Source organism: Oncorhynchus kisutch, linkage group LG25, assembly GCF_002021735.2.
Source record: "Oncorhynchus kisutch isolate 150728-3 linkage group LG25, Okis_V2, whole genome shotgun sequence".
NCBI lineage: Eukaryota > Metazoa > Chordata > Actinopteri > Salmoniformes > Salmonidae > Oncorhynchus > Oncorhynchus kisutch.
Genome location: NC_034198.2, coordinates 22,988,597 through 23,001,759, shown reverse-complemented (window position 1 = coordinate 23,001,759; position 13,163 = coordinate 22,988,597). Strand labels below are relative to the sequence as shown.

Genomic DNA, 13,163 nt, shown 5'->3' with positions numbered 1-13,163 from the left:
GTGTACTATACCCATGAGAAAAACATGCAATCATGCCTGAATAGAGTGAACACTTATTTACCATGGAAACCTTTAGAAAGGTTAACCAGCTAGGCTCTTCTATGGATGTATACCATAGCCTAAAGACCACCAGTCTTTTTAGATATACTGTAGGAGAATAGAGGGGGGAACTACCTCTTTTGAAGGGATGTTTGCTCTTGAGTTAGAGAGTAAAAATGTACTGATAATGACAAAAATAAAGGAAACACCAACATAAAGTGTTTTAATGGGGCATTAGGCCACCACGAGCCACCAGATTAGATTCAATGAGATTTGGCATAATTGTTAGGTTAGATTACTCGTTGGTTATTACTGCATTATCGGAACTAGAAGCACAAGCAATTCGCTACACTTTCATTAACATCTGCTAACCATGTGTATGTGACAAATAACATTTGATTTGATTAGATTATACAAGTGTCTGGAACTCTATTGGAGGGATGCGACACCATTCTAAGAAATTACATAATTTGGTGTTTTATTGATGGTGGTGAAAAACACGGTCTCAGGAACCACTCAAGAATCTCCCATAAGTGTTTAATTGGGTTGTGATCAGGTGACACACACACACACTTTAAACCCCCTATGCTCTTTTGAGACACCTCTTTCAAAGTCACTGAGATCTCGTCTTCTAGCCATGGTAGCCAAAATAATGGGCAACAGGGCATTTGTATACATGACCTTAAGCATGATGGGATGTTAATTGCTTAATTAACTCAGGAAAAACAACTGTCTGGAAACACCTGCTTTCAATATACTTTGTATCTCTCATTTACTTAAGTGTTTTCTTTGGCAGTTGCCTATAAATAGAAAGACTGGTACCACTTTCTATAAAGCACGTACACTACCGTTCAAAAGTTTGGGGTCACTTAGAATGTCCTTGTTTTTGAAAGAAAAGCAATTTTTTTGTCCATTAAAATAACATTAAATTGATCAGAAATACAGTGTAGACATTGTTAATGTTGTAAATGACTATAGTAGCTGGAAACGCCAGATCCTTTTGCAATTTTGTTAGCACAGCTGAAAACTGTTGTTCTGATTAAAGAAGCAATAAAACTGGCCTTCTTTTAACTAGTTGAGTATCTGGAGCATCAGCATTTGTGGGTTCGATTACAGGTTCAAAATGGCCTTTCTTCTGAAACTTGTCAGTCTATTCTTGTTCTGAGAAATGAAGGCTGTTCCATGTGAGAAATTGCAAAGAAACTGAAGATCTTGTACAACGCTGTGTACTACTCCCTTCACAGAACAGAGCAAACTGTCTCTAACCAGAATAGAAAGAGGAGTGGGAGGCCCTCGGTGTACAACTGAGCAAGATGACAAGTACATTAGAGTGTCTAGTTTGAGAAACAGACGCCTCACAAGTCCTCAACTGGCAGCTTCATTAAATAGTACCCGCAAAACACCAGTCTCAACGTCAACAGTGAAGAGGCGACTCCAGGATGCTGGCCTTCTTGACAGAGTTCCTCTGTCCAGTGTCTGTGTTAATTTGCCCATCTTAATCTTTTCTTTTTATTGGCCAGTCTGAGATGTCTTTTTCTTTGCAACTCTGCCTAGAAGGCCAGCATCCCGGAGTTGCCTCTTCACTGTTGACGTTGAGACTGGTGTTTTGCGAGTACTATTTAATGAAGCTACAGGTTGAGGACTTGTGAGGCATCTGTTTCTCAAGTTCTTTGTTTCTGGCCATTTTGAACCTGTAATCGAACCCACAAACGCCCAGATGCTCCAGATACTCAACTAGTCTAAAGAAGGCCAGTTTTATTGCTGTGCTAACATGATTGCAAAAGGGTTTTCTAATGATCAATTAGCCTTTTAAAATGATCAACTTGTATTAGCTAACACAACGTGCCATTGTAACACAGGAGTGATGGTTGCTGATAAGGGGCCTCTGTACGCCTATGTAGATACTCCATAAAGAAATCTGCCGTTTCCAGCTACAATAGTCATTTACAACATTAACAATCTCTACACTGTATTTGTGATCAATTTTATGTTATTTTTAATGCACAAAAAAATTTGCTTTTCTTTCAAAAACAATTACATTTCTAAGTGACCCCAAACTTTTGAACGGTAGTGTATATAATAACATCCTTTATAATGCATTATAATACACTTATATTGTGTTATGACACTGACAGTGTCCATCGTAACTCATAAGCGGTTATAAAACATAGATTTTTTTTTATACTGGAGACTTCCAATGTCACAGCAGGCAGAGAGAAAAATAAGGTTGGACCGCCCTCTGCTGGTTAACTGTGACAGTATCCGTCTTGGCCTGCAACTCAGAGACAATGGCCGCATGTTCAAGATCGACTACATTGCTGTCAATGACTGCAGTGCAGACAGACTGACTGATTGACGTACAAATCACCTTGCACCTGAAATAACCACTATTTTTATTATTTGTAGATCAGTCAATTTGATCAGCAAAATTGATCCTCTGGAACATGAGGCCAGATATTAAACCTGCTCCCTCTCTCCCAGACGCAGAACAGAGGTCAGGGGTTAAACCTGCTCCCTCTCTGCCAGACACAGAACAGAGGTCAGAGGTTAAACCTGCTCCCTCTCTCTCTCCCAGACACAGAACAGAGGTCAGTGATTAAACCTGCTCCATCTTTCTCTCCCAGACACAAAACAGAGGTCAGAGGTTAAAAGAAGGGGCCCACATCAACCGCTCCCTCCTGGCTCTGGGTAACTGCATCAACGCCCTGAGTGAGAAACACGGCAACAAATACATTAACTACAGGGACAGCAAGCTGACGCGCCTGCTCAAGGTACAGTACGGCAACCTGTCAAAGACAAACTGACCTGACTTGCCACGTGCTTTATGAATACACTACACTACACTACGATGCCATACCATATGAAACAATACAAAACAGTACAGTACAATGCTACTTTTTGCTGTATTTTTTTCATCATTCAGATTATTCTGCATTCCACTTGCATTCATTCACTTCCTGTTCTTATGTGTTTGATTTACAGGATTCGTTGGGCGGCAACAGTCGCACGGTGATGATAGCCCACATTAGCCCCGCCTCCCTGGCCTTCGAGGAGTCTCGCAACACACTTAGCTATGCCGACCGTGCCAAAAGTATCCGCACACGGGTGACTTAATACACAACACAATGCACGTCAACCATTTTCTGCCACCCATCACTGAGGTGTGGGACAAAGTTTTTCTCCGATCTTTCAATTTTCCAATCAATCAACCAATCAAAAAGCCCTTTTTAATTAAACACAGTTATCACAAAGTGATTTAGAGTAAACCAGCGTATACCCCCCCCCCCCCACCCCCCCCCACCCCCAAAGGTTAAAGATCCTGTTAGGTCTGCAGTATAACACAGTTATAACAAAGCACCAAACCAGTCAATATTAGGCTTCATAGTTAATCAATAGGTTCCTCCTTGCTGAACGTGTGCTACTAAATCATCAGTACGCCATGTTATTACACAGTTGTAACACAGTTATTACACAGTTATAACACAGTTATTACACTGTTATAACACAGTTCTCTCTCCAGGTAAAGAGGAACCTGCTGAATGTGTCCTACCACATTGCTCAGTACACCAACATCATCTCTGACCTGCGCAGCGAGATCCAGCGGCTCAAAAAGAAGATCGCTGATCAGGCTGGACGTCAGCTCAACCTTGACCGAGCTGACATCCGCCATGTCCAGGGTAAGGACCTTACCTTGACCTCTAATTGTTCCCTCGCCTCCTCACTGTGTGTGTGTGTGTGTGTGTGTGTGTGTGTGTGTGTGTGTGTGTGTGTGTGTGTGTGTGTGTGTGTGTGTGTGTGTGTGTGTGTGTGTGTGTGTGTGTGTGTGTGTGTGTGTGTGTGTGTGTGTGTGTGTGTGTGTGTGTGTTGGTTGGTTGGTTCTTCTATCTTTGTGGGGACCTAAAATCCCCAAAGTCCCCACAAGAATAATAAGACAAGGAAAATTCTCCCTCATTGGGATATTTCCCACGCCCCCATGAGGACAAAGGCTATTTTAACCTTAGGGGATAGGTTTAGGGTTAGAGCTAGTGTAAGGGGTTAGGGTTAGGATTTAGGGTTTGTGTTAAGGTTAAGGTTAGGAATGGGGAAAATAGGATTTTGAATGGAAATACATTTTAAATCCCCACTAAGGAGATTCATTTTAGGTCCCCACTATGGAGATTCATTTTAGGTCCCCACTATGGAGATTCATTTTAGGTCCCCACTATGGAGATTCATTTTAGGTCCCCACTATGGAGATTCATTTTAGGTCCCCACTATGGAGATTCATTTTAGGTCCCCACTATGGAGATTAATTTTAGGTCCCCACTATGGAGATTCATTTTAGGTCCCCACTATGGAGATTAATTTTAGGTCCCCACTATGGAGATTAATTTTAGGTCCCCACTATGGAGATTAATTTTAGGTCCCCACTATGGAGATTAATTTTAGGTCCCCACTAAGGAGATTCATTTTAGGTCCCCACTAAGGAGATACAATTTAGGTCCCCACTATGGAGATTAATTTTAGGTCCCCACTATGGAGATTAATTTTAGGTCCCCACTAAGGAGATTAATTTTAGGTCCCCACTAAGGAGATTAATTTTAGGTCCCCACTATGGAGATTAATTTTAGGTCCCCACTAAGGAGATTAATTTTAGGTCCCCACTATGGAAATTAATTGTAGGTCCCCACTATGGAAATTAATTGTAGGTCCCCACTATGGAAATTAATTGTAGGTCCCAACTATGGAAATTAATTGTAGGTCCCCACGAGGATAGAAGAACAAAACGTGTGTGTGCCTCCAACAGACAATAACACTTCTCTCCTCTACTGCCACCAACACAGCGGAGGTGCAGGCCCACAGCACGCAGGCGAGCCGGGCAGAGATGGACCAGCTGAGGGAACAGCTCCTAGAGGCCTTCAGGAGCCAGATGGAGATCAGGAGGAGCCTGATGGAGCTGGACAACAGCAACATGGAGATCCAGATGGACACCTCCAAACACCTGCTCACCATCGCAGAGTATGTGTCTTAGGATGCGTCTCAAATGGCACTCTATTCCCTATATAGTGCACTACTTATGACCAGCGCCCATAGGGCTCTATATAGGGAATAGGGTACCATTTGTGACCTACAATAATCTCATACCACTGCCTCTATACCTGTAGCCTTTACCTGTAGCAGTTAAATGACTGTGATAGATAACATAAGTGTGTCTCAACCCCTGTTGTTTGTGCCCTCCTGTAGTTGGGAGCAGGAGCGGAGTCGTCGTCGCAGGAAGTGGCGCGCGGAGAGGAGGAAGGAGAGCTTCAGTAAGGAGGAGAGTGAGAAGGACTCTGACTGCCCTGAGTCTCCCCCAGACAGCACTGAGACCCAGGAAGTAGCCATGGCCAGAGAGAATCTGGTCACTCTCATGGCTGAACAAAAGAAGATACGCAAACAGAAGGTAGGTTACTGTAGTCCCCCGTTCTCACCTCTAGAGGGAACTACAGAATCACACACACAGCTTAGGCCAGAGTTTTCCAAACTTGGTCCAGGGGTTCCCTGTCGGTGCAGGTTTTGGGGTTTTGCCCTAGCATTACACAGCTGGTTCAAATAATCAAAGTTTGATGATGAGTTGGTTATTTTAATCAGCTGTGTAGTGCTGGGGCAAAACAACTCAAAGGGAACCCACGGGGGCCACAGGATGGAGATTGGGAAACCCTGTCTTAGGTTACCCAGCTTCAAATCAAATCTGGTAGCGTACACATATTTTGAAGATGTTATCGCAGGTACAGCGAAATGCTTATGTTTCTAGCTCCAACAGTGCAGTAATACCTAACAATACAAAACATTACACTAAAATCCTAAAAATAAAGGAATATAGAAATATAGAGCAAAGTTAGTCTAGAATATAAATAGATATATCATGGTGTGTATAAACATTATATGAATAGAAAATGTGTGTTCAGCAGTAGTTATATAGGATGATCCATAACTACAATACAGGGTATACATATAAAGTGGGTAAAACAGTATGTAAACATGATTAAAATGACCCGTGTTCAATGACTATGTACATAGGGCAGCGGTCTCTAAGGTGCAGGATTGAGTACCGGGTGGTAGCAGGCTAATAAGTGACTAAAGTTCAGGACAGGATACTGGGCGGAGTCTAGCTAGTGGTGACTATTAAAAAAATCTGATGGCCTGGAGATAGAAACTGTTTTAATGTAGACTCAGCTTAAAGGTAGACTCGGTGAAATGACGTTGCCACGAGCAGCACCGCAGATATTGAGATGAGTGAGATGCAAGACTTCTCTCTCACAAAGTCACAGACAGTTTCTGCGCATGTGCATGGGTTCGCTTCACGCTGTTAAGAGCGTGGTGTAGCCCCTGGACCAAAACAGCGGAGAAGTAGAGCTTCAACGCTCTTCGTTGTTACAAAAATGTACAATGTACTAATTTACTTTCTGCATCTATGTCATATTGCTGAGGCTACCTTGTGAACTAGACAACAGAGCTCGTAGTCCTAAAGAAAAGGAAATGAGTTAGTCATGCATGGCTCATTGGTCCATGTATAAAACCTGAAATGTATAAAACCTGAAAATCAGGTCTGAGGTTAACACAGGCTTAGGAGATCGCATGCATTTTATTCTATTTTTATTTTTGTTACCTTTATTTAACTAGGAAAGTGTCAGAATCTCCCTAGGAGAGGTGGGTGTGGAGTCAGGCGCAGGAGAGCAAGAATATCCCAGAAGGGCGTTTATTTACTGTCCACCAACACAACAGGTACAGGCCCACAAACGTAGCCACAAGAACACAGGAACGCAGTGTAGTAACCCAAACGGAGGAAACAATCCTCTGCTAAACTAACGTGTGGGAAAAACAGTCCCGTGAAATAAACCTGCTTAACAGGGAAAACAAAACGCAACCCAAACCAACGACAGTAATACAAACAAAAATGTATTTCTCTAAGATTAATGAAAAATAATATTATAACACTAATATTACAGCTGTGAGTCTTCATTGGTGAGTTTCATAAGAAGCTTTGCACTCCGGTATTGTGCAATATTGTTTTTTTCTAAATTCTTCAAGCTCTATCAAGGTTTTGGAAATCATGGCTAAACAGGAATTTTCAAGTCTCTCCACAGATTCTCAATCAGATTTAAGTCAAAACTCAGGAACAGTCACTGTCTTCTTGGTAAACAACTACAGTGCAGATTTGGCTTTGAGTTATAGGTTATTGTCCTGCTGAAAGATGAATTCCCCTCCCAGTGTCTGGTGTAAAGCAACCTGAAGGTCCCCACTAACTCTAGACCACCTTTACTCCACACACAGACTCATTCAAAGCTCTCCCTCGCCCTCCATTTGGCAAATCTGACCATAAACCATAAGCAGGTTTTCCTCTAGGATTTTGCCTGTGCTCTGCTCCATCCCATTTCTTTTCATCCTGAAAAACTCCCCAGGCTTTGTTGATGTCAAGCATACCCATACCATGATGCAGCCACCAACATACCATACTTGAAAATAAAGAGGCAGTTACTCAGTGATGTGTGCTGTTGGATTTGCCCCAAACATAAGGCATTGCATTTAGGCCAAATAGTGTATTCCTTTGGTATATTTTTCTTCTTCTTTTCACTCTGTCATTTAGGTCATTATTTTGGCGTCACTACAATGTTGTTGATCCATCCTCAGTTTTCTCCCGTCTCAACTATTGAACTCTGTAGCTGTTTTAAAATGACCAATGACCTCATGGTGACATCCCTGAGCAGTTTCCTTCCTGTCCTGCAGCTCCGTTCAGAAGGACGTCTGCATCTTTGATGTGTCTGGGTAGTTTAATACATCGTCCAGAACATAATTATTAACTTGACCATGCTTAAAGATACAGAATAGTCCATGTCTGATTTGTTATTGTTACTCATCTACCAATCACTGCCCTTCTTTATGAGGCTTTCGAAAAGCTCCGTGGTCTTTGTAGTTGAATCTGTTCTTGAAATTCAATACTTGACTGAGGGACCTTATAGATGTTGTATGTATGGGGGACAGAGGAAGGTGTAGTCATTAAAAAGTCATGCCAATCCCTACTATTTCACAAAGAGTGAGTCCATATATCTTATGTGATTTGTTGGGCAATATTTGACTTCTGAACTCATTTAGGTTTGCCTAAACAAAGGGGGTGAATACTTATGCAATGACAATATTTTCGTTTTAAAATGTTTATTCATTTGTAAAAGATTTGTTGAATTATCTTTTCAATTCAATATATTTCAATCCCACTTTGTAACGCAACAAAATGTGAAAAGGGTCCAAGAGGGTGTAGACTTTTCTATAGGGAAAGGGGAAACCTAGGCAGCTGCACAGCTCTGAATGCATTCAACCAAAATGTGTCTACCGCATTTAACCCAATCCCTCTGAATCAGAGAGGCTGCCTTAATTGAAATCATTGGCACCCGGGAGCAATTGTTGGGGGTTAACTTGGGCAGAATGACCGATTTTTCCACCTTGCCGGCTCAGGGAATCAAACTAGTGACCTTTCGGTTACTGGCCCAATGCTCTTAACCGCTATGCTACCTGCCACCCACAGGCACTGTAATATCAGTCAGTTAAAGTGACCTTTATGAATTATGAAGCCTTGATTCACTTTATGTGCTTGTTTTCATTACATAAATGCTTCAAAATAGCTGAACAATACAGATAAGATCTCCTAAACCTGTGTTTATCACATACTTTATTTTTGGTGTTTATCCCAAAAATCCATACATTTCCCCATAGGCTTTGACCAACGATCCATGGTGGAGTTAGCATTCGTTAGTGCTTACTAAAAGCAGCCATTACTATTGCTCTCTATTGTACAGTACAGAGGTGGCCGGTGATAGGAGATATTGGAGGACGGACTCATTGTCATGGCTGGATTGTAATGAATAGAACGGTATTAAGCACATGGTTTACAATGGTTTATTCCATTTAATCTACTCCCACCAGCCTCCCCTTGTACAGTAGACCCGCGTGTACCATGATAAGAACATACTATGGTGAGGATTCCATTAAGCCCTGCCTGCTGTTTGTCCTCATGTCCTGTAGGCGTCGCTAGAGAGCCACTTTGTGGAGCTGCGCGAGCGGGCCAGGCGCCTGGAGGAGCTGCTCCCTCGCAGGGTGAGCTGCGAGGAGCAGAGGGAGGTGCTGGGCCTCCTCTGTAAGGTCCACGAGCTGGAGATCGAGAACGCTAAGATGCAGTCCCACGCCCTGCTCAAAGACAACGTGATCCGACAGAAGAACTTTGTGGTGCAGCGTTTCGAGCAGCACCGCCACCTCTGTGACGAGATCATCCAGCAGCAGAGACAGTTCATTAACGGTGTGTCCAAACAACACCATAAACCAACACTACTTCATTTGTTTTACTACAATGGCTATAGACTTCAGACTTCGGTATTTTTGAAGAGGAGATCTAGAAGTCGCTATCCAGGGTCTACATTTTAGTGATCTTGCAAACGCAGTGAGATTGATTGAATGTGTAACAATTAAATGTTGTGTATGTAAGTGTTGTGTAGGGAAGAGTATTAGTACTAAGTAAAGAGAAAAAATAATTTAACAGCTACGGGGATGGTACTTCAAAAAATATTTTGAGAATAAAGTCTAAATACAATTTTGTGAATAAAGTGGCAATATTTCTACAATAAACTTGAAATTAAATTTTTTGAATAAAGTCGAAGTTATGTTTCAAGATTAAAGTAGGGGTTTGATTAACTGCTTGTTTCCCTGGCTCATCACCGTGGAATGCCTGCAGTTAGATGAGAAAACTATACTTTAGAATTGGCTTTGGTAAAAAGGAAATCCTTTCTCTTTTAGGACATAATAACCATATTATTATAAGTAGGCCTATTAGGACCTGGAAGAGGTGGTGCCACAGATTCTTTTCAGAAGGATGAACCACACAGTCTCTGATGAGGTATGTTACCTTTCTGTGTGATTACATAGGTAGAGACAGGTGGTAGAGACAGGTGTGTGTGGCAGGAGCATCTAAAACACTCGTTCAAACAGGCGTCACACACACAGTATCCCCAAAGCAATACCATTCTAACGGCCATGGTGCGTGGTCAGACTGCAAATAGACATCAGTCCCTGATGCACGCAACGCTACAATGTTATCCTCAAACCCCTGCGTCTGTCAACATCGTGCATAGTATATTTTAGGGAGTAACAGCTAGGCCAGCAGCCTATATGTCCCAAATTTGTGCGTAATCGATGGTGTTTTATGTATGCTACACTTCCAATGAAGTATCCTCATAGGCCTATGCCAGCCAGTTTATTATCTTGTGAAAGTAGGTCACGGATTGCATGAACTAGGATTGAGCGTCCCTGTCGGGCTCAAGGGCTGCCCCCAAACCCCAGTTCTCTTCGCATTCAGTGACAGTGGCAAGAACTTCTTTTGTTTGTTAGTGCTCACCATTGCTGTTATAAGAGTGTATGCCTTTAGTCTGAAATTGTGTGTGTGTATGTGTGTGTGCGCGAGTTATTAGATCATTGGATTGATGGCCATTTGTTTGTTTTGCCGCTACTTTTTACCGCCCAAACACACACACACACACACCTGCATACACACACAACCCGCCCTTCTGTACCTATGTCTGTAACCACAGTTCATCCTTCTGAAAATAATCTGTGGCACAACCTTATCCAGGTCCTAATACTTATAATAATATGGTTACTACATTGTATGTATTAAAAGTGCTTGGATTTCCTTCTTACTAAAGCCAATTCTAAAGTATAGTTTCACCATGTCATCTAACTCAGACATCAACAGGGAGCCAGGGAGACATGTACTTAACCCACTCTCCTACATTAATCTTGAAATATAACTGTGACTTTATTCAAAAAAATGTTGGCTTTATTCTCAAGATTACATTTCAAGTTTATTCTCAAAATATTGCCACTTTAAATACTATTGTGCAAAAAATAATCCAACTACCACCAGCTGTCGCTGTTTATTACTGTTTTCTCTTTACTTGGCTGTAATACTCTTCCGTAGTTGTATGTTTAGTGTTGTAGTATGACTACTCTAACATGGTTGATGTTGTGTTGTAGTGTGACTAGTATTCTAACCTGTGTTGTGTTGCTGCAGACCACAGCCTTCTGGTGCCTCCCCACCTTCAGGAGCTGTATGGGATGTACATGAGAGAGCTGGACGAGAGGAACCTGGACAGAGCCATGGCCCTGGACAAGGTCACTGGATGCACACTCAAGGTAGGCAACAGATACACACACACACACCACACACATGCACACACACACATGAACAGCCCTGGACAAGATCACTGGACTCAGATAGAGAACGGGATTAAGATTGAAATCGAGATCACACACAATTATAATATATAAACGCATCCTTCCTCCTGTACCATTTGCTGTCTCCAGGAGGCCTCCCTGCCCAAGATCAGCCTACCCAGCCGAGGTCGTGGCCTGCTGCAGGACGTGGACTCAGACCAGGAGAGCGTTCGCACCATGGGCTCAGAGACCAGGCATGGCAGGGCCAAGGCCCGCAGACACACCCTGCCACCTATCCTACCTGAGGCTGAAGGGTAAGAGGACAGAGGGATTGGGAGGGCGGGAGAGACGGTGGTGGTTGGTTTAGGAAGAAGAAACACTTTAGTCTGTATCTCCACCTTCTATAGAAGGACATTTGTCTAACTGACTTTTTCTCTCTCTCGTTCTTTCTCTCTCTCTCGCTCTCTATCTATATTTCTCCTTCCCCCTACCTCCTTCCTGCTCCCTCTCACAGAGACAACAACCGGGTGTTTAAGAGCATTCCCCATGCCAGACAGATGAAACATTCTGCTGTGATGACCCCTCCTCCCATCCACATCAACGGCCAGGGGAACAGAGAGGTGAGAACCCCGTACCATCCACACTGTGATATATACTAGGGCCGATACAGCTGTTGCCATTACACCTGAAGTGTGGAGACTCCATAGTAATGGAGGCTACAGCCATATCAGGGCAACATTTCTACCAGGTTTCATATGTACATACTCCCCTATGAGAGTGTGAGTATAATGCCACATGTCCCCTCTCCTCTGTCCTCTACAGCTGCAGCCATTGGCTCCAGAGACCACTCTGAGCTACTGCCACCTCAGCCACAGTGTCAGCAGTCACCTGGACTCCTCCCCTGAGAGCAGTGAGACGGGCCAGGATGTCCCCCTCACACGCAAGGGTAAGCGACACCCAATGGCTACAGCAGACAGGAGTGTTACAGAATAGGGAGTACTTTGGGTACAGATGTAGGATCTTAATTTGAGCCAGTTTGCTACAGCGGTCAGTTTGCTACAACAGGTCATATGAATTATTATGTGACTATAATTAATGGACATTTTTGTAGAGATTGATACATTTGTCGTAAAGGAAAATCAAGTCTGAAATTTCAAAGTGGAAATTACAAACTTTAGAAGCCTTTTTAAACCTTAAATACACTACTACAAGTTTGACATTTTCTGCATTGCAGGAAAGTACTCCTGCAACAGTGTGATCAAATTAAGATCCTACATCTGTAGTTGTGGGCACAAACCACAAACTGATCGAATACAGAATATAGCCGTTATATAATCTAGGGACGATTGGGGAGAATAACGTTTATATTTTAATATCTTCAGGATGCTTGTGTACTAGATGCGTTCGTAGTAGAACCTCTGTCTCAATTTCCTACTAATCAAATGTCTCCCTTGAGACAGAGAGGCAGCAGATCCTCAAAGGGATCCACAACATCGCAGTGAAGGCTGCTTGCCGCCGCTCTAAAGCCCTGGAAGTGGACGCCCTGAGGCTGCCCCCTCCTCCCTCCCCCCTGGACCCCAAGAAGCACAAGAGCAGCCTGTCTCTGAGTGAGGCGCCCCCTAGGGGCCTGGCCCTGCTTCGCGGCCGGCAGCCCAGCCCCGAGCTCCGCCACGCCACCTCAGATGAGAACCTATCCAGCAGCACAGGGGAGGGGCCTGGCTCCCAGGGCACCTGGACACGCCCACGCAACCGCCAGCCCGCCCCCAAGAACCCAAACCCCACCCTGCGTGAGCAGGACTTCGAGGCTCGCCGCCGGAAGAGACGCTCCCGCTCATTCGAGGTCACAGGTCAAGCAGTAAGTAGCGTGTTCATTATCTAGCTCCCTTAGAAGGATTTTATTATTCAGT

The 13,163-nt window shown here is 43.4% G+C and overlaps 1 protein-coding gene across 1 annotated transcript in view; it reads left to right on the top strand.

The window, feature by feature from the left end:
• LOC109870064 (kinesin-like protein KIF19) overlaps positions 1 to 13,163 on the top strand; it is a 73,323-nt gene that overhangs the window by 57,626 nt on the left and 2,534 nt on the right. Inside the window, exons 7-17 of the mRNA XM_020460386.2 lie at positions 2,664 to 2,810; positions 3,022 to 3,144; positions 3,560 to 3,716; positions 4,863 to 5,037; positions 5,263 to 5,461; positions 9,076 to 9,346; positions 11,114 to 11,235; positions 11,407 to 11,570; positions 11,771 to 11,876; positions 12,079 to 12,202; positions 12,717 to 13,111. Of these exons, the coding sequence (XP_020315975.2) occupies positions 2,664 to 2,810; positions 3,022 to 3,144; positions 3,560 to 3,716; positions 4,863 to 5,037; positions 5,263 to 5,461; positions 9,076 to 9,346; positions 11,114 to 11,235; positions 11,407 to 11,570; positions 11,771 to 11,876; positions 12,079 to 12,202; positions 12,717 to 13,111 (1,983 nt within the window). The remainder of the gene's footprint in view (positions 1 to 2,663; positions 2,811 to 3,021; positions 3,145 to 3,559; positions 3,717 to 4,862; positions 5,038 to 5,262; positions 5,462 to 9,075; positions 9,347 to 11,113; positions 11,236 to 11,406; positions 11,571 to 11,770; positions 11,877 to 12,078; positions 12,203 to 12,716; positions 13,112 to 13,163) is intronic.